Source organism: Cornus florida, unplaced genomic scaffold (genome assembly GCF_030987335.1).
Source record: "Cornus florida cultivar Cherokee Brave unplaced genomic scaffold, ASM3098733v1 CherokeeBrave_3.0.0_Hap2_Chr01, whole genome shotgun sequence".
In the NCBI taxonomy this organism is placed as follows: Eukaryota; Viridiplantae; Streptophyta; class Magnoliopsida; order Cornales; family Cornaceae; genus Cornus; species Cornus florida.
In genome coordinates this window covers 71,815,312-71,837,955 of record NW_026775571.1, presented here as the reverse complement: position 1 = coordinate 71,837,955, position 22,644 = coordinate 71,815,312, and the positions used below count along the sequence as shown (strand labels likewise).

The 22,644-nt window shown below is 35.1% G+C and overlaps 1 protein-coding gene and 1 pseudogene across 1 annotated transcript; one reads left to right on the top strand and one right to left on the bottom strand.

The window, feature by feature from the left end:
* Positions 1-5,301: 5,301 nt before the first annotated feature.
* Positions 5,302-5,400, bottom strand: LOC132283430 (small nucleolar RNA R71; annotated as a pseudogene).
* Positions 5,401-14,126: 8,726 nt separating this feature from the next.
* LOC132274476 (uncharacterized) lies at positions 14,127-20,942 on the top strand. The gene is made up of 4 exons (XM_059775746.1): positions 14,127-14,672; positions 15,123-15,221; positions 16,287-16,527; positions 20,578-20,942. The coding sequence occupies exons 1-4, from the start codon at positions 14,127-14,129 to the stop codon at positions 20,940-20,942; spliced, it is 1,251 nt and encodes a 416-aa protein (XP_059631729.1).
* The last annotated feature ends 1,702 nt before the right edge of the window (positions 20,943-22,644 follow it).

Sequence of the window (22,644 nt, the reverse complement as noted above, 5' to 3'; positions counted from 1 at the left end):
TATTTCTGTCAATGGAGCGCTTTGTTAATAGCATAATGCAATTCCTTAATCACACGAACGTATATTATATGCTAAATTAGTTAATAGCAAAATGCAATTAATTAATTTTATTTTTTTTCCTAAAAGTGCAATCACTTAATTATGATAAAATAAGTTGCAACAACAGCGTCCCCTCTAACAAACATTTATGTGGACTAGCGACTAATTTATAGTTATTAATGGTATTTCTTTTGCAAGAAAACTTGTGACCTTTTAAAAGTCTTGCTTTCAAAATATCTGCAACATGTTTTTACTATATTTATGTACTACGTATGTATTATATCTACCAACTTGGCTAGCACCTCACCCCGAGATACTAACTATGTTATGTTAATTTTTGGTCAACTATTGTTATTAATATACCCGAGAGTGTGGTTAGCAGTTGTGAATCTTTTCGACATTGCATGCAGAGACTAAAATGCACCCATATGCAAATTTTTATTATAATTTAAAGAAAATGAATTTTTAGTGAATACTATTAAAAAAAAAAAAAATGATAATTCAACACATACAATGAAAAATTCATATATTATGTGATTTTAATATAATTATAATTATGTGAGGTTTGGACTTTGGACGAGTAGGCAGGAGCACCTTGTCCCAGATAGAAACCTTTAGGCTTCAGCTAGTTGAGTTTTGCTAGTTAAAAAAGCAGCAGCAAGTGCGTGACTGGACCGGCTATATTGTGGCAGGTTCTATGCAGTAGTGCCCGGCTGTTTCTGGCCAGCTAGTTGCTTTTTTATATTCAAAAACCAAGCCAGTGGCACTACTGAGCCTGCTGCATGTTTTTGGCCCAATCTATGCACAAGTGCCCAGGTTTTGTATTTTCAGAAACAGATATGTATCGTTCTAACTTTGGCAACTAATCAATTAATCTCATATAAGATAAAATAAAGTAAATTAATAGAATTAGAGATTACACTAGATTTTTAGCGAGAAAATTCCAATTGGTAAAATAGATCAACTGTTTGCTCGAGAAAAACCTCGTGGACTGTGCAGTCCAAAGTAAACCGATCCACTATATTTGAAACAAAGTACAATGGACTTTGACTCAGACTCACATCCTATCGTTCTACCATACACCAATCGCTGACAATCCTCTGGCTTTGCGAGCAGATGACCTCAGGCTTACTCTTGATCTCCGTATAAGGATTGTTGGTAGATAAAACAACACTCCTCAAGTACTTTGACCCTTTCAAAGCTTCACCTTTGTTCTTCAATAAATGAATTTGTAAAAGAAGTAATAAATGTGCTTTTCTGATTGTTGTAGATGCAAAACTTTGATCATGATCAAGATTTGAATAACACTCTAAACTCACCCTTGTGTTTATGTGTGTGTTATAGAAAGAATGACAGAAAAACTAACTTTGATTTTTTGCAAAAATATATCTCTAAGGTTTTTAAGAACTATGAAGTTGTATTGCAAAAGCCAAACAAACCTAGATGAAAATCAGGGTTTATATAAAATATTCAAAGACCTAGATATGTATAGGAAAATGGAATTTTCATGCATAGGACTTTTGGTAGTATTATAAACCAACTAGGAAGGAAAATTAGAATAGGATTCAAAGTTACCTAATCCTACTGAAAGACCTTGAACCGGTTCAAGGAAGGCTGAACCGGTTCAAGAAGGTCAGTGAAAATTCAAAGCAAAGTTTAAATGCCTTGAGTCGGTTCCAAAGATCTTGAACCAGCTCAAAATTACCAGTCTTGAATTTTGAAGGCTAAAACTTGGAAAACACTGTTTTGGTAAGTTCTGAAATTATACCAAGTATGAAACGTGTCTTAACCTTCTTAAATCTCTTCCTAAAGTGTTGTTCTTTTCCTTTTTCGACGATCTCAATATATCATCTTTGAACAACCTTCCAATTCCGCAGCCAATCTCGATCTTGATATGGTAACTTGAAATTACAACTTGATCAAACTTGTTTTGACACTGAAATTTGCCAATTACAAAATTTATATCTCACATTTATAACGAGTTACAAAGAGTTGTATTTCAAACAAGAGGAGTATCTTAGTTTCTAGCATTAACCCCTATTGTTTTACAAATCTATTCAATTAATCCGTTATAAAATTCCTTATGGACCTACTTTAAAATGACAAGTTGGTTGTATAAAATGCTTCTATTCAACAATTTGTGTAAACAGAAAGAAGTTGTAACAACAACCATTGAAATTACAAAAATGGACCCACTATAATTTTGCTAATGAGCGGTGAAAAGTGCGTATTAAAACTCCTTAAGCTTGAATACTCTAGAACCTTTATCTATCTTATTTTACCGTTTTGTATTGATTTCGTATTATTTCCATTTTTAGGTACTTATCCCCAAAATAAGCTAACTCATCCAAATAAGAGCATAATTGAAGCAATTATGGGATGCATCAAAGAAAGGAGCAAAGTTCGATCGATCTCAAGAAAAGTTCGATCGATCCAACTTTCATCGATTTCAGCACTTCAAGATAGATCTGAGCCATGTTTGTCCCTATTCAAAGATCTCAAAAGTTCGATCGATCCAACTTCCTTCTCTGATCGATCGAAACATTCTTGTCCTTATCCAAATAATTGATCTTATCCAGTTGTACCACCCTACTAACCGCTTTTGTCCTTTTCCCAAAAATATCTTCAAAATATCTCAGATTTTTTTTTATCCAAAAAGGTGCCATCATTGAGGATCAATCTAACTTCAGTTCGATAGATCTCAGCCATGTTCGATCGATCCAAGTCCAAGGTTCGATCGATCGAACTTCCTCCAGTGTGAAAAAGTTAAATTTCTAACTCACAAAAAGTTGTCCCTTATCCAATCATTGGAGAATATTTGCTGTACGACCCCAGCTCATTTTGGGTGTCATTTGACATACCTATATAAGGATAAGGATTACTTTTTACATCATATCACATGATACCTTAGAGAACTCTTAGGGAGGAAGCAAAGAAGAGGAGGAGGCTAGAGACACCATTGAAGACTCTTCATCAACCAAGGAACAGATTTCTTCCATGGAGCTTGCCTTTGAGGGTTGGAGGACATCATCTATGAGTGGCTAGACATCTTCTTGGGGTTAGAGTCCCTAAGCATGCTTTCTACTTCTTGATTTATGTATTTTTTAGGGGATTTGTATTGTGATTCATGTCTTGACACTTATATATATAGATATATAGATCTTGTTTATTCAATGATTTATGTGGTTTAATGCTTCCAATTGATCATTTTATTCTATCCATATGTCTATGTATGCTAGAATAGATGTTCATGTGTTTGTCTCTATTTCTTGTGTTATTGTTGCATGTCTATGTGTATTGATGCTATAGATCTAGAGATTGTGAAAACATAGTGCTTAATGTCATGTTCTTGTAGTTTATTTGATTGTTCATACTCATTTCTTGATGGATTGTGCATCTCCCTTAGTTTAATTAGTTTAATTTCATGTCATTAGCTTAGTTGTAGTGTAGTTGTTAAATGGGAGGACAATCCATGCTTCTTGTTGATGTTCTATACTTATGAAGGCAAGTAGCTTGTATCTGTAATCTTGTGATGTGTTTGAATTGTGAGCTTAAAGAAAGGATTAATGGCTTAATTTGATATGTTGTGCTATCCACCATGTTCTTTAGACAATATATACTTAATTTGTCATCCATGCTTGTTAAAACAACCACACACACACACTTTGTTGCAATACATGTTCTTCCCCTCATTAATCATTCATTAAAGGTGTAGAAAGGCTATACTTAGTGGTGATCTCTAAACCCCAAGATCTCTCTCTCTCTCTCTCTCTCTCTCTCGTTTATTCTCTTTATTGCATTATAGCTTACTTTAGTTTAATTTGCATCTAGTTTAATTCAACCAACCAACCACTATTTTGATCACTCGACCTACTAATCCTAATTTTGATCCCTCAACCTAGTACAACACTCAATCCCTTGGGACGATCCCTACTCACCCTAACTATATTTTTAGTGAAAGGTAGTAGTGACAATTTATAAATGTAAAACTTGGCCACATTTGCATAGACTTTTGGAGTGTGACAACCGCTACCACCAAGTTTTTGGCACCGTTGCCGGGGATTAATTGATTGGCAACGCCGTATTTGTGGAATCAATTAGGAATTAGTACTCTTTTGATCATGTCTTTACTTTGTTTTCAATTTTTGTTACTTATTGTGTTTGTTCTTGATTGACAAGGAGCATTGAGCTAGGAAGCAAACAATGGAGCATTCAAGCAAAGGAGTTAAACAAGCATAGAAAAAGGCTAAAAATTAAAAAAATTGATAAGCTAAGCTATAAATTTGGAGTTGAAGTGTTTTAGGACCTTTGTGAGCTTTTCTTTACTCAATCCCTTAGTTAAATCGTCGGCCCGCGTAGAGGCTTGTATTTCAATTCTTAGATAAATCGTGAGCCCACGTGGAGGCAATTTACTTTTCTTGCATATTATTGTTAAAGCATGGGAGTAGTAGAACATTGTATATGGAGGAAGTTTGTTGATTATTAATTTGTTATGAAGGTAAGGTGTTTGTTGTTATTGCTTATTGTGTTGCATTGTGCATACATGGTCGTAGATCATTGAGACCCACTCTTGTCCCTTTAAATTTTTATCTTGAATCGATTGTTCGAAACCCTAGGGGAAGATGGTAGTTCTAGTCAATCCATTTCATCAATGGAAGGACACATTGAGGACCATGTGGAGGACCTCGGTCACATAGACCAACAAGGTATCCTCCACCCCAATGTACATCATGATAACATGCAAGTTCCATTAGGCATACCAAGGCCATATGTTCATCCACCACAACAACAAGGCCAAGTTCCATTGGGAATGCCAAGGCCAATCTATGCTCCACCACCTCCTATCATTCAAGGCAACCAAGGTGCCCATGTTACACCTCCAATTGCTAATCCTCCTCTTACTTTAAGAGATCACTATGTGCCTAATGAATATAATGCACCCACATGCATTCAATTGCCACCATTTAGAGCACACCACTATGAAATCAAGCCACAAACCATTCAAATGCTTCCTAATTATCATGGACTTCCAAGTGAAGAACCTTATAAGCATTTGGATGAGTTTCTTGAAATATGTTCCACCGTAAAATATACGGACATGCCGGAAGAGGTCTTAAGGCTTAAAATTTTTCCATTCACCCTTAAAGATAAGGCAAAATATTGGTTTAACAATCTTAGGCCTTTTTCAATAACTTCTTGGATGGAAATGCAACAAGAGTTCTTGAAGAAGTACTATTCGGTTTCTAAGACCAATGCCATGAGAACCTCAATTAGGGAATTTTCACATGGGGATGGAGAAACATTTCATGATGCATGTGAACGCTTTAATGAATTGCTTAGGAAGTGTCCACATCATGACATGCCCAAATGGCAATTAGTTCAATATTTCTTTGAGAGCTTATCGGACAATTACAAAGGCATAGTTGATGCTTCCATGGGTGGCTCTTATATTGATAGGCATGAGGATGACGTGTGGCGTCTTTATGAAAGTATGAGTGACAATTCTTGCATCGTACTTTCTCTTCGAAGAATGGTAGAAATTCTAGTGGTAGGAAGAGTGTTGGCTTACATCAAGTCGACCATTCTAATGAAATTGCTGCCAAAATGAAATCATTATCTCAAAGGTTTGATCAATTTTTAATCAACCAAAACTCGGCAAATCAAGTATCTTCCTTCCCTAACCATTCTCATTATGCATCTAATGAGACATGTATGACTTGTTCAAGTGTTTTACATTCTACTTCCAATTGTCCTCATTGACATGTCCAAGGTGAGCATCATGAACAAGCAAATGCTGTTTTTATTAATCAAGGGAACAATCCTTATGGAAATCATTATAATCCTAATTGGAGGAATCACCCGAATTTCTCTTAGAAAAACCAAGGGGAGGGCTCAAACCATTCCCAAGGCGGTTTTCAAGGAAAGTACATTCCACCTCCAATGCAAGGCCAAGGTTTCCAAGGTTTTAGATCATCATATCAATCACAAGGAAACCAATTTTCAAATTCTCATTTTCCTAATCAACCATCATATTCGCAAAGAAATGTTAGAAGTCTCGCTTTTGAAGAGAAAGTTTTGACCGCTTTGGGCACTTTAGAGGCAAATACACAATTGCTTTATTCTCATTCTCAATCTATTGCAAAGCTAGAAACCCAAGTAGGGCAAATAGCTAGTACTTTGAATGCAAGAGAGAAGGGAAAAATGCCTTTGAATGCCCCACAAAAGCAACAATGTGTTATAGAGACTCATTCCTCATCGGAAGGTCACACAATAGAGTATGTCAATGCGGTGACTACCTTGAGAAGTGGAAAGATTGTGGACAACCAAGTGGGTGTGTCCAATGAAGAGAGTGAACCGGTGCAACCACAAGTTGACACCCGTCCCGTTTCATATCATATTCCTCCTTCATTGCAAAGAGAATGTGTTGAAAAGTGATTTGAAAAGTGATTTTGAAAAGAAAGATGTGCAAAATGATTTGAAAACTTCTAGTGTTGAAGAGACTTCAAAGAAAAATTCTAAAAAGATTTTTGAACCAAAAGCTCTATTTTCGAATGCCTTAAAATGATCCATTTCAAATGACAAGCAAAAGACCAAAATCAATGAAATCATGGACGTGTTTAGGCAAGTGAAAGTCAATCTTCCACTTTTGGATGCAATCAAGCAAATTCCGGCTTATGCCAAATTCTTAAAGGACTTGTGCACCCAAAAGCGAAAGAACAAAAGCCAAGCACCTAGAAAAGTGGTCTTAACTGAGCAAGAAAGCTCAATTTTGCAGCAAAACACTCTTCCAAAGTTTAAGGACCCTGGTTCACCTACTACTTCATGCATCATTGGTGATCATACCATTAATCGGGCTCTTTTTGACCTAGGAACTAGCGTTAATCTTCTTCCATACTCGGTATATGTCAAATTAGGCTTAGGAGACTTAAAACCGACGTCGGTGGTTTTATAACTTGCGACCAATCAATCAAAAAGCCTAGGGGTATCATTGAGGATGTCATGATTAAAATTGATAAATTCTTCTTTCCTGTTGATTTCGTTGTCATTGACACGGAACCAATTCCAAATCCTAAGAGCCAAATTTCTGTTATCCTTGGCTGTCCCTTCTTGGCAACCGCGAATGCCAACATTAATTGTAGGACGAGGATAATAAAGATCTCATTTGGTCACATAAAGGTAAAGTTGAATATTTTTAATCTAACCCCCAATTCATTTGACAAGCATGAAGAGATTAATGTTGTAGAAAAATGTCATGACCTTAAAGTGAAGGAATTGAGTTTTTGTGTGAGACCAAAGTTTCTAAAAGCCCATCTTCAACCTTGAAACCAAAGAAAGTTGTTTCAAAATCCTGTTTTGAAAGGGCGTCGAAGCCCAAAGATTATCTTGACCAAGGACCGAAAACGTCTTTTGAGCTTAATCCAACAAGTTCCTTAAAGAACCATTTGTTGGGTGGAGTTCAAAACACTTATCACCCCATTGAGGAGGGGATGCACTATAAGATGTTTGATCCGGGCTAAAAGAGCCCAACGTCATGCTAGAGACGTTAAATACTGGCATGACATTTCGTAAGGTGTCAAAACCCTATTCCTCCCTCATTTCTATCTTTAATTTCATCTCTTGCGAAGTCTAGATACTTGTTTTTGGTTCATATGTATTGCTAGAAACTTTGATTAGGATTGCATGCATTTTTATGTTATGATTGAGCATTTTGCATAAGTTCGATCGATCTCAGATGAAAGTTCAATCGATCGAACTTCGACCTGCATCCAACACTTAGAAAAATTTTGACCTGCATCCACCTGCATCCAAATCACCTCTCTGTCCCATCGTTCAAACTTGTTCTCAGATCGATTATAACTTTTTCAATCGATCCAAACTTCAAGTTCGATCGATCTTGAGTTTTTATACTTAGACAAATTTTTGAACCCAAAAACCTGCATATTTTTACTCTCTGTCAGATCGATCGAACATTTTGTTCATATCAATCTCTGTTCCTCATCTCACTATCTTTGACTTTGTTTGACTTTTTAATTTTAAAATTCCAAAAATATTTTTATTTTATGTTATTTTCCAAAAATCTCAAAAAGATTTTAATTTATTATAATTCTTCTAAAAATCCAAAAAAAATTTATTTTCAAAATTTTTAGTTTTAAATTTTAATTTATAAAAATAAAAAATAAAAAAATTTCAAAAATTTCAAAAAAATTTCAAGGAGAGATCATTTTAGTTCGATCGATCTGAGGTTTCAGTTCGATCGATTGAACTGGTTCGGGGAAGTTTTTAAAAAGGTGAAGACTTCTCCCAAAAGGTAAGAAGTGGGAAATGATTAGATGGAGGTTGTTTTGATTTGTAGCCTAATCTATTTGAGTTTGTAAGTTCGTAAGGATGTTTGAACACCTAATGCCCTAAAGCCGTCTGGTTTGGGAGTTATTGACCTAACGCTCGACCTCATGAATCGCTAGAAAGGTTAATAGATCAACATTTTGCACCATGCTTCTATCTTTGATCCTATGAAAAAAAAAAAAAAAAAAAAAAAAAAATCGAGTGAAAAGAATAAGTGCACCTAGAATAATAAAGTTTTAATAAAAGGTCTACTTTTTGTCTTGATGATCAGTACTAGATTTGTGTGCTAGTTTGAGGGTAATGATGTGATTAACTCTTTAGTTGGCTTAGATAGTAACACACTTGATGCCGGTCCACTCAAAAAGAATTTTTGAGTTGTTTTGATTTTCATGATCATTTTCTTGATGTGTGGAGGACCATACTTGCTTGCTTGATGTTGAAATTTTGAGAGATTGCTTGAAAATGTTTGAAACATTGCATACTTGAGGTAGTTTTCTCCCAATACTTGTTTGCAATATTGGTGCCTCTTTTGTGAGAATTTGCTTAATGTTTGTGGGTATCATTTTTGGAAACCCTCACGAGACTTCACTCATCCACTAGGGGTAACCTAGGGGTTTAAAAGGCTTGTTGCATATGCTAAGTGCAATCGTGTTCCCTACGAAAGTGGAGTTATCCATTTATTGCTTTCTAGTTCATAGTTGTATAGTTGTTCATTTCATTCCTTTACTTTCTAGTTCATTGCTTGAGACTAGCAATATTTAAGTTTGGGGGTGTGATGAGTGCTGAAAAGTGCGTGTTTAAACCTTTTAAGCTTGAATATTCTAGAACCTTTATCTATCTTATTTTACCGTTTTGTATTGATTTCGTGTTATTTCCATTTTCAGGTACTTATCCCCAAAATAAGCTAACTCAGCCAAATAAGAGCATAATTGAAGCAATTCTAGGATGAATCAAAGAAATGAGCAAAGTAGAGCAAAAATGAAGCAAATGGTGGAATTTCAGCAACTTCGATCGATCTCAATAAAAGTTCAATCGATCTAACTTTCATCGATCTCAGCACTTCAAGATAGATTTGAGCCATGTTTGTTCCTGTTCAAAGATCTCAAAAGTTCGATCGATCCAACTTCCTTCTCTGATCGATCGAACATTCTTGTCCGTATCTAAATGATTGATCTTATCCAGTTGTACCACCCTACCAACCGCTTTTGTCCTTTTCCCAAAAATATCTTCAAAATATCTCAGATTTGTTTTTATCCAAAAAGGCACAGCCATTGAGGATCGATCCAACTTCAGTTCGATAGATCTCAGCCATGTTTGATCGATCCAAGTCCAAGGTTCGATCAATTGAACTTCCTCCAGTGCGAAAAAGTTAAATTTTCAGCTCACAAAAAGTTGTCCCTTATCCAATCATTGGAGAATATTTGTTGTACGACCCCAGCTCATTTTGGGTGTCATTTGACCTACCTATATTACGATAAGGATTACTTTTTACATCATATCATATTGTAATACATCATATCATATGATACCTTAGAGAATTCTTAGGGAGAAAGCAAAGAAGATGATGAGACTAGAGACACCATTGGAGACTCTTTATCAACTAAGGAGCAAATTTCTTTCATAGAACTTGCCCTTGAGGGTTGGAGGACATCATCCATGAGTGGCTAGACATCCTCTTGGGACTAGAGTTAGCCCTAAGCATGCTTTCTACTTCTTGATTTATGTTTTTTTTAGGGGATTTGTATTGTGATTCATGTCTTGACACTTATATATATATAGATCTTGTTTATTCAATGATTTATGTGGTTTAATACTTCCAATTGATCATTTCATTCTATCTATATGTCTATGTATGGTAGAATAGATGTTCATGTGTTTGTCTCTATTTCTTGTATTATTGATGCATGTCTATGTGTATTGATGCTATAGATCTAGAGATTGTCAAGACATAGTGCTTAATGTCATGTTTTTGTGGTTTATTTGATGGTTCATACTCATTTCTTGATGGATTGTGCCTCTCCTTTAATTTAATTTCATGCCATTAGCTTAGTTGTAGTGGAGTTATTAAATGGGAGGACAATCCATGCTTCTTGTTGATGTTTCATACTTATGAAAGCAAGTAGCATGTATCTCTAACCTTGTGATGTGTTTGGATTGTGAGCTTAAAGAAATGATTAATGACTTAATTTGATATATTGTGCTATCCACCATATTGTTTAGACAATATATGCTTAATTTTTCATCCATACTTGTTGAAACAACCACACACACACACTTTGTTGTAATACATGTTCTTCCCCTCATTAGTCATTCATTAAAGGTGTAGAAAGGCTATGCTTAGTGGTGATCTCTAAACCCCAAGATCTCTCTCTCTCTCTCTTTTATTCTCTCTATTGCATTATAGCTTACTTTAGTTTAATTTGCATCTAGTTTAACTCAACCAACCAACCACTATTTTTATCATTCAACCTACTAATCCTAATTTTGATTCCTCAACCTAGTACGACACTCAATCCCTTGGGACGATCCCTACTCACCCTAACTATATTTTTAGAGAAAGGTAGTAGTGGCAATTTATAAATGTAAAACTTGGCTACATTTGCATAGACTTTTGGAGTGCGACGACCGCTACCACCATTTTCCCTCACAAATTAAAAGATTGCCCCCCTTACAAAATTTTCTGAGTTCGTCACTGACAACGACGATGCCCAAAGTCAACTGGGCAGGTGAATAATTGGACAAAACTACTCCAGGTTTCTTAAAGCAGGCTGAAACCTGATAGGGCCAAGCAGAAACCAAACGCTTATATCTATGGATCCAATCTTATACAGGGCAGCCAAAGAGGGAAATGTTGGTGACCTCATGAAAAAAGTTGATCAACTAGAAGTCCAAATGACCCCTAACAAAAACACAGTCCTCCACATCGTAGCTCAATTTGACCAAACACAATGTGTGAAAGAGATCTTACAGAAGTGCAATGGATCACTATTTTGTTGTGTGAATATCAAATGTGAGACTTCACTTCACATTTCAGCAAGGGAAGGACACACCACCACAGTACAAACACTCATTGATTCTGCAAATGTGATACCGCCGGATTTTCGAATGCAAGTTGGCTAGGTCCACGCCCGAATACCCGAGAATATCAAAACAAGTCAGTGATGATCGAACACAGAATACAAATATAACAAACCAGAATAAATAAAATACTGAAAAGAAACTTAAATGATAATCCTTTAATAAAATCCTCTGAATAAATTTTTATAAATAATAAAATATTCTGATACATCCAAACCTCCAATAATAATACAACTCGGGAATCCATACTATGTGGACCTTTAGAAAATCCCAACTGAACAAGTGACCGCAATAACAGTGTACATCAGAACACTGAAACATGAAGGAAACTCCTATATAGATAATCCAGAAGAGTGAAGTAGACTAATCCCTACTCAGCACGAACAAAGATAATCCAGAAGAGTGAAGTAGACTGATCCCTGCTCAGCACGAACAACATTTACTCCTGATAACACCTGAAAAATAATGGTAGGACAGACCGACAAACAAGTTCTACTCTACTACAATCCAAGCAGAGATCCGATACACGTATACATCCTAGTCAATCCAACAATAACTAGTAGTTTATATATATATACACACACATTAAGGAACCTCACTGGATTAGGGCGACCTCAACCTAAATAGTAAGCAACATGCAAAACACACATATAGTGGGCATGAGTACCTAGACCTAACAGGGCACATAACGAATCACTATATCCAGCTACACATCCCTGGCAATATACGCACCCTAACCATGATCCTGAGACTCAAGCTCATATCATGGCATCATAATCATATATATATATATATATATATATATATATATATATATATATAATCTATTCTATCCAACTACAAGTAATCCTCTATAATTAATCCTCTATAAGTAATCCTCTATAATTAATCCTCTACAAATAATCCTCTATAAGCCATTCAACTTGTTTAGCTGACCTAACTTGAATATAGGTAGGACTTAACATTCTTTTGGTAATCTATCCCTTTACATAAAAATAGGTAGGACTTAATTGATAAGTTAATCCGTTCCTAGAATGCCACCGTCCTATATCGGTGCGTTACATCCATACAATCCAATTATTAATGAAAGAAATAAAACAATACATCAATAAATCCGGAAATAAACATAATAATAATCAGATATAAAGATTCATATTATGCAACCAACACAAGATTAAAATCATATAATCTCCATTTAACTTGTTGAAATAGTTCAAAGCAATTAAATCCTCCATTATCAATATGCAAATTTAATTAAAATTTCATACCAATTAATCTTTAGTATAACAACATCAGAAACAATTCATGATTATATTATACTGCTACTACAAGATAAAAATCACATATTATCCAATTAAATTGCCTAAATTATATTAAGCAATGACATTATCCATTAACAATATGTCAATTTCATTAAAATTTCATATTGTTCAAGTTATTAGCATAAGAGCACAAATTATGCATTCCCGGATTTTAATCTACTCATTTAAAATTATTTAAAACCCCCATGACCTTCCAAAGCAACCCTAAAACGTCAAATTACAACCACAGCAGCAAAAACCCACACACAGTAAGGAGAGGAAAAATAACTGACTTTACATATTTAGCCAAGAAGAATAAAATAAATAATAATAACATTAATTTGGTATGGTAAAAAAAAAAAAAAAAAAAAAAAAAAAAAAAAAAAAAAAAAAAAGAGTCCATCTTTCAACCAAAAGGTAATTTATTTGTTCACGAGAAAAATAATTTTTCCATTTGATCCTTGGTGAAAATATAATTTGTGTTTAGTAAAAAAAAATGTTATTTGAAACAATATTATTTGTCAAAAATATTAAACTATTTACAGCAAAATAATCCACCTATACTATTACAACCATAGATTTTCATAGGAAATACGCTTTATATTTTAAAAAAAATTTAATAGAAAATTCATCATAATATGATATTTTGAAGTAAGAAAAGCATTGTATCTTTATGCTTTAGCATAAGGTTAAGATTAATTAACATATATCGGGCACAATATTGGCACAATTATGTAATTTAGTTAAATTCCCTTGCATTGTGGGTGAATATTTTAAACATCTATCTAAACTTTGAAAAAAAAAAAATAAATAAAAAAATCTCTTAAGCATCAATTCTTTAAATTAGCTTAAGACTCTTTGTGGCCTATTAAATCTGCTTGCTTTAAAAATACAAGTCAGCTTCTTCAATTAATTGCAATTTGATCTGAATTTCGATATTTTTTAGGATTGAAAAAAATTGAGTACAAATTCTAAATTAAATTTTCTTTAATTCTAATTTGAAAGTATAGATTCACATTCCAAACACAACATATCTTAATTTGAAGCAATTTTATGATGTATACTTTATTTCTTGGTCATCCTTTAGCCCCTATTGCTTAGAAATCTATATATTCAACTAATTCCTTTTGGACCAAGCTATACTTCAACGTACTGTCCCTTTTTCATTTGATATTGTAGAAATACAACAAGTTGGTTGTATAAAATGCTTCTTTTGAACAAGTTGTGTACTTTTAATTTATTTAAAATTCAACAGTTGCAACAACAACGACGCCCAAAGTGAACTGGGAAAGTGAATAATTGGGTTGAGGAAGCTAAAGCAGGCTGAAAACTGAGAGGCCAAGCAGAAACCAGTCGCATATAGCTATGGATCCAGTCTTATACAACGAAGCCAAAGAGGGAAATGCTGATTTCCTCATACAAAGAGTTGATCAACTTGAAGTCCAGGTGACCCCCAACAAAAACACAGTCCTCCACATCGCAGCTCAATTCGGCCAAACACAATGTGTGAAAGAGATCTTACAGAACTGCGGTCACTCACTGCTTTGTTCTGTGAATGTCAGAGGTGAGACTTGTCTTCACATTTCAGCAAGGGAAGGACACACCGCCACAGTACAAGCACTCATTGAGTATGCGAAATCATTGGAAGAGGACCCCGAAAGCTGGAGTGGAGCTACAATGGAGATGCTCAGGATGAGGAATGCGGAGGATGAGACGGCCTTGTACGAGGCTGTTCGAAATAATCATCTTGATGTGGTTACAATTTTGAAGGCAGAAGACCCTAAGTTTTTACATCCACCCAACAAAGTTAAGGAGACTCCACTTTACCTGGCTGCCCAAGGACGTCATCTTTCTATTCTGTCCAAAATTTTGGAAAATATCATTTTAAAAGCATACATTCGTCCAAATACTGTTTTCTTTTCAAGAGGATACATTTCATCAAAACCTTACACGGGTCCAAATGGACAAACAACTTTACACGCGGCAACAATTTCTTATGACCTAGGTAGCTACTAAAACTAAATATTTTCTTCATCTGTTTTGCTAGTTTGCAGGAAAAAAAAAAAAATCCTCAAATGTGTGAAATTAACACAAATTAATTTTGTGACAAGAGTCGGAGTTTTTATTTTGAAGTAGGCATTCACATCTTGTCATAACAGCATAAAAAAATAATAAATAAATATAAATAAAATTAATTAAGCAAAATCCGAATTATATATTATGTTTTAGTAAGGAAAAAGCAATTTCTAAAATGTTTTGTTTTTACTTTTATATAGTAATGTTTTATTTTTACTTGCTAGTTACTATGAGTTGCTAATATAATGTTCTCTTTCAGAATGTATAAAAAAATTACATGATTAGAAGTCATCACTAATCAAGCAAGGAGACGTATATGGATGGAGACCACTTCACTATGCTGCATGGTTTGGTGATGTTTCAGCAGTTAAACAGTTAATTAATGTGATCACATGACCTTATTTCATCAGTTTTACTTTGTGAATTGAAATGAGACAATATTACTATTTTGGGTCTCACAAAAGAAGTTTCGTATTATATTAGTGTGTGCTTCACAATTTGGGAAATAGATATAACTGAAATATATCACCCAGGGAAGTCTACTCTTTAAAGTAAGATGACTTGGTACCATTCTAGTACGTAGTTCCCATTCAATGCTTCCCATTCATGTGCTGATATGACGTGTAGATGAAAAGTTTATACGATAACTTTCTTATAAAAAATTTGTTTATACAATGATTGTGGGTATAAGAGCACCAGTACAGTAAATTTGGTTGCACACAAGTTCATGTCATAGTTGTTAAATTGATCCCAAGTGTTGTGCCAATGCATTAATCTTGATAAGGTGTGAATTTACAGGTAAAAGTATCTTGTACTAAGTTACACTTGCTCAAATTTTCATGACTAGCAAAATTTGGCAATAGAATCAGTACTGTTGTTTTCAAGTTGATCAAAGAAGAAAAACGCAGGTACCGGTGCGTTACCGAAACAAATTCAAATTATACAAAGAAACGACTCTGAGCGATTAAACAAGTTGGCTACTAAAATTTCGGACAACAATTTGATCGTAGCTACACTTGTAGCAGCCGCAGCCTTTGCAGCTGGTTTCGCCATACCAGGTGTGTTGGCTGTAGTTTCAACCAACTAAATAATTTCTAAGTGAAGAGAGGAGAGAAACAAATATTGTATTCTATTGAATTCTTTGTTGTGTTGATATCTCTTAATAACAAATCCCTACACTATATATACTATCCTCCCATAGACCTTTAAACTTTCCAAGACAATTCTCAACCACACATATAATGCATGCACTCACATGATACATGCACTCACTTAATACATGCACACATTTGATACATGTACCTTCTTGATACATGTACAATAACAATACATGAATAAACCCAAAATGCATAATGAACATGGCATTAATTTATTTTTAACACACCTCCCTTAATGCCATGTTGTGACACCCAACAATTCTCTAAAGTATTCAAACTGATCTCTTGGAAGTGCTTTGGTGAAGATGTCCGTATCTTGGTCTTCAGTCTTGCAATACTTGATTTGAATCTCATCCTCTTCCTCTTCTTCTTGAATTTCTTCCTTGCCACTTCTTTAATTGCATTTTCAAACCTCTTCGGCTCAATAACACAAAAATTGCAACTTGCATACACATCTCGAAGACTTTTCATTCTTCTTGGAGTTGAACTTGGAGATGAGGAATTTGAGTTTGATGGAGAAGTTGGGATTGATTGTAAGCTAGATACAGGAGACATTGCTTGTGGAACTTCAAGAAAATCTTCATTTTCACTTTCTTGATTTTCTGATTCTTCATTGAAAATGGGAATTTGATTTTGAACTTTCTTCTCTTTCCAATCCCAAGCAGCCTTCTCATTAAAGATAACATCTCTACAAATAATCAATTTATTCTTCTTCAAATTAAAGAGTCTATAGCCCTTTGATTTTGAGCTATAACCCACAAAGATGCATTTTTCACTAGCTTCATTAAGTTTGTGCCTCACTTCTCTTGGAACATAAGTAAAACAAATACACCCAAAAACTTTCAAGTGGTTCAATGATGGCTTCCTTTCACTCCATGCTTCAAATGGAGTTTTATTCTCCACCGCTTTTGTTGGACTCCTATTCATCAAGTAAACAGCCATATATGCGGCTTCACCCCAAAATGATTTAGGTAGCCCCTTCTCATGAAGCATTGATTTTCCCATCTCAATAATTGTTCTATTTTTTCTTTCTGCCACTCCATTTTGTTGTGAAGTGTACCCAACCGTTAATTACCTCTCCAAGCCAATATCTTCACAAAACTTTTCAAACTCATTTGAGTTGTACTCTCCACTTCTATCACTTCTTAACACTTTGATAAGATGGTCACTTTACCTTTCAACAAGCTTTTGAATTTTTTTGAAAATAAAGAACACATCTGATTTTTGTCTAATGAAAAAAATCCATGTCATTCTTGAAAAATCATCAACGAAAATAATAAAATACTTGTTACCCGCTTGAGTTGGTGTTGTCATCGATCCACACACATCAGTATGAACAAGCTCCAATGGTGCTTTAGCCCTCCATGCCTTCTCTTTCGGAAATGACTGTCGGTGATGCTTGCCAAGAGCACAGCCTTCATAAACTTCTTTAACTTCTTGTATTGTTGGCAACCCATACACCATGCTATTTTGTTGTAAATTCTTTAAGTTTTGGAAATTCAAATGGCCAAGTCTTCTATGCTAAAGCCATGACTCATCAAAAACATCCATCTTCAAGGCCATATTTTTTTAACATGAAAAAGTGAGAGGAAAGCTTCTATTTTTACCCATCTTGATTTTTGCCACAATATGATTTTGTCCTCCCTTGTCATAAATTTTGCAAAAGTCCCCATCAAAATGAATGGAGTACCCATGCTCTACAAGCTGTCCAACACTTAACAAATTTTGCTCCAATCCGGAACAAGTAACACATCCCGAATATGCTTTCTTCCTTTTTTTTGTCTCTATGGCAATAGTACCTTTTCCCTTTGCTTGGACTAAGGCACCGTTTCCCATCCTCACTTGAGAATTGGATGAAGAATCAATCTCCAAGAATATGTTTTTATCTCCGGTCATGTGGTTACTACACCCACTATTAAGAAACCACACATCATCCTTTTGTTCCGATGTCGAGTGACAAGCATAAAACATGCTCGCTTCACCTTCTTGCTCTTCGGAAAAATTAGCTTGCTGATTTGTTTTCAACCGGCAATCTTTTTGAACATGTCCAAATTTCTTGCAATTGAAACATTGAGGTTTTCCCCGAAACCAACAATCTTTGTCAACATGGCTACTTCTCTTGCAAATTCCACAATTTTGTTGAGTGGACTCTATATTTCTACTTCTCTCAAAATTATTTCTTCCTCTTCCTCTTCCGTGTCTTCCACCTCTAGAAGATTCACCTTTGGATCGATCAAAACTTGATGGGTATTTTTCTTGATTTTTGGAACTAACATTGAGTTTGGATTGAAAAGCACTTTCAATTGTCTTTTCGGAGCGCCTACTCAACCTTTCCTCAAATACTTTTATGGAACCAATCAATTCTTCAACACTCAAGTTTTCAAGCTCTTTAGTCTCTTCAATAACAGTAACAATCGAGTCATATTTTTCTGGCAAACTAATTAGAATTTTTTCAACAATTCTTTGATTAGAAATATCTTCCCCATAGGTCTTCATTTGATTTACCACCTCCATAAATTTAGAAAAATAATCTTTCAACAACTCCATTTCTTTCATTTTCATATTTTCAAAATCTTTTCTCAAAGATTGGAGTTTTACAATTCTTACTTTCGTGCTGCCTCTATACCTTCTCGAGAATATCCCATGCCTCCTTTGCTTTAGAAGCATTGATAATTCTGGGAAAGATTGTATCGGCAACTCCTTGTTGAATCAAGCCTAAAGCTTTTGCATCTTTCTTTTTATGATCTTTCAATTGTTGTCTTTGGGCATTCGTCAAAGTTGTTGTATCCTTTGGTTCATCATACTCATCTTCAACATAATCCCATAAATCATATGAGAGAAAAATGGTCTTCATCTTCACATACCAAAAATCATAATTTTCCCCATCAAAAATGGGAACTGCTGATTGATGGGCACCTTGGTTTTGATTGCCTGTGGTCGCCATTACAATCAATCTTCTTCTGGTTTTGTTTTCCCGTCAATAAGCTTCACGCCCAGTTTGCTCTTGATCGAAATCAAGCTCTGATACCACTTATGTTTGCTGTAGTTTCAACTAACTAAATAATTTCGAAGTGAAGAGAGGAGAGAAACAAATATTGTATTGTATTGAATTTTTTGTCGTGTTGATATCTCTTAACAACAAATCCCTACACTATATATACTATTCTCCCATAGACCTTTGAACTTTCTAATAGGGCTGATCACGGATCGGTTCGGTTCAGTTTTGGGTATAATTCAAACCAATCCGGTCCTCACGGATTGGCTAAATCTGAAACCGAACCGATCCGTAGGGACTCTCAATCCGAACCAAACCGATCCTTGAAGTAACGGATTGGTTCGGTTCGGTTCCACGGATTAGGATTTCTCAAACAAAACAACCATGTCAACAAAGAACAAAACACAAAAAACATAGAAATTGTTTGTACACACCAATTCAAACATGCAACAGATGTAAATCAGATCTAAGCATTTAATTACAAAAGCCAAATGACATAGATATATATACAAAGGTTTTCAAAGACCTTACCATGACTGAATTTCCTAATTTATTCTTCTATATATAGATATAGATATATATAACATAGATGGGTTTTCTTTAACTCTCTGATTGACCTACTATGAACTGCAATTTCACTCAGATCTGATCCACTGTTATTATAATTTGAATACAAGAAAATAAAGAAGGCATCAACGGATGACTTTGGAACGTTAGCCAGAGACTACAGGTTCAGACCCAAGGCAAATCGGCCCCTATGGCTTCATCCAAAGCTAACACGGCCGTCGGATCAGACGGTGGAGATCGCCGAGCTCGGGTATCGTCGTCGTTCAGCATCAACGATCACAATCGAGACGGTTTGTTATTCACTGATGTCTTCGATCATTGGCCCTCCCAAATACAATACTAAGCTGAAATTTTGAAGAGAGAGAAAGAAGAGAGAGATTGGGCCTAGGAAGGGATGAGTGATGGAGAGAGAAAGTAGAGAGAGATTGTGTACCTTATGATGAAGATTTGTAAGATTTCAAATCTTATGGTTTCTTCTGGGGATGAGGAACTGAGGAAGAGAGAGTCGAGAAACAGACTGAGAGGCGGCACAATCAGATGTTATGTTAGAAAACTAGGGTAAGATATAGGGCTGAATTTTAAAAACAAATAATGAATAAAAAATAAATAAATAGAAATAATATATCACAGTATACATATAATTATATATATATATATATATATATATATATATATATATATATTATATATAATATAAAATAATTCACGGATCGGATCGGTTCGGTTTTTTCAGGGTTTAATCCGTTAACCGAACCGTTCATTACGAATTGCTGATTTTTAAAACCATCGCCAAACTATTAGATCAAAAAACCGAACCGAACCGTACGAATCGGATTGGTTCGGATCGGTTTGACGGATTAGCGGATTATTTGAACACCCCTACTTTCCAAGACAATTCTCAACCACACATATGATGTATGCAGTCACTTGATATATGTACCCTTTTAATACATGTACAATAACAATACATGAATAAACCCAAAATGCATAATAAACATGGCATTAATTTATTTTTAACAAGGTGCCTATGATGGTAACGATGGGCCAAATCAAGGTATGGCAGTTTTAATAAGACGAGCAGCTTTCAAAGTATTTGTTGTGGCGGATGCTATTGCTATGATCTTTTCCATTAAAGCTCTATTTACGCACATATCTGCATCCACTTATGAAGATGAAGATAAGCGGGCTAATGGCTTTCGCAACGCTCTTGCAACCATTATATGCGCTATTGGAGCAATGGTGGTTGCATTTATGACTGGCTTTTATGTTGTGATGGCACATTCATTGGTCCTTGCTATCAGTGTAATCGTCATCTGTTCCCTCTTTCTTCTGAATGCTTTAAGTTGGTTCATGGACGCATACCTTGCAGTAGCTGTTGACTTTTAAAATGACGTAAAGAGGTTCCTTGATGAGTGGTTCAGGCCGGGACTGGGAGTACTCGGGGGAAGTCCCAAAGTCATCTTTACAAATGTGATTATCGCCTTTGTATTCTGATATTAAAATATAAATTTAAGAAATTTTAGTGGAATAAAAACACGAAACTAAGTGAAAATTTGTCGAGGCATGATCAGCTGCGAGAGAATTACGTCACTCTATGTTGGAGGACTAGTACGTATGAAGGAACTAAAGAATGAAGAAGTCTCTCCGCACATCTCAACAATGCAGCTTTATTTTATTTCATGTACTTTTTTTTTTTTTTTTTGCGTAAAGGTTATTTCATGTACTTTACTTGCTTTCTAGTTTCATATTTATTTCCAGCAGTTAGTGTAGCTGTAGTTTGTTGGATCTCTCTGCTCCCCATCTGGTATCCAGTTATCCATTAGTGAATTATCAGGTTTGCAAAATTTATCATTTCTGTTTTTGCTACAAAATTTCTTCAATGTTAAAAAGTCCTTAATCCAAGGCAGAAGAACCCGAATAAGAGAGAGCTATTCAATTTTCTATTATTCATTATCCATGAGATAAAGAAACTCAGGTATCTGATATCCTTAATCTAAGCATGCCTTACCAAAAGGTTTATAGTCCAGTTGGTACAAATCTATCTTCCAAAGGGATAGGTCATGAGTTTCAGCCTCGGTGGAGTCACGAGTACCATGAGAGTTTGTTTAGCATTTTAAAAATATATATTTACAGTTTATGAATTCATTATTTTTCAGCTCTCAAACAAATCTCAGGGCCATGATTCCATTGCAAAAATAAATAAATAAATAAATAATAATAATAAATAATAATAATAATAATAAAATTGGATAAGGTTGTAATTAATACCAACTGGCTTGCCTTTTTCCCAAATTCCGGCATCATGTCAGTTCATACCTCCCCTTTGCTCTGATCATTGTCCTATGACTAGCGTGATCCTGGAAACCCTAATCAAGGTAGAAATTTCCCTTTCAAAATTTTTAATTTCTTGGCTGTACACCCTGATTTCATGGACACGGTAGCTAGAATTTGGAACCCTAGTGTGAGTAGCATTCCTATTTTAAGACTTAAGAGTAACTACCAAATTGAGACTTCTAAAGACTGCCTTGAAAACCTTGGATCACATTCAGTGACATCACAAATAGAGTTCTAAAATCCAAGTTGACAAACCTTGTATATATCTTGCCAAAACAAACTTGACAGTGATCCAATCAATGTTGCACTGAGACGGCAAGAGAAGGCACTCATCATCACTTATTGAAGCCCAAGTAAGATTGAGGAACATCTTCTTCAACACATAGAAGTCAAGCATTAAGGCTTGCCCTTAGTGATCAAAACTCAAGTTTCCTCCACAAAAAGCATACATAATAGACTAAACAGGAAAAGAATCACTGGGGTCAGCTTGATAACATCAGGATCATTAGATATTGACAAGGCTGAAGTTTCCTCCACAAAAGCATACACTTTGCACTCACCTAGATGTATCGTCAAAATAGACTTACATACTAAGTCACGCAATCTTTCTTAACAGGTATCGCTTTCGTACTCCGCGCACACTTTTATTCAAATTCTCACTATTTATGACATAATTTTGCCGCTCTCGAATTTGCTCTCTCACCTGCTCCCGCTCCCACTTTATGTGACTTAGCCTACATAAGACATATGATAA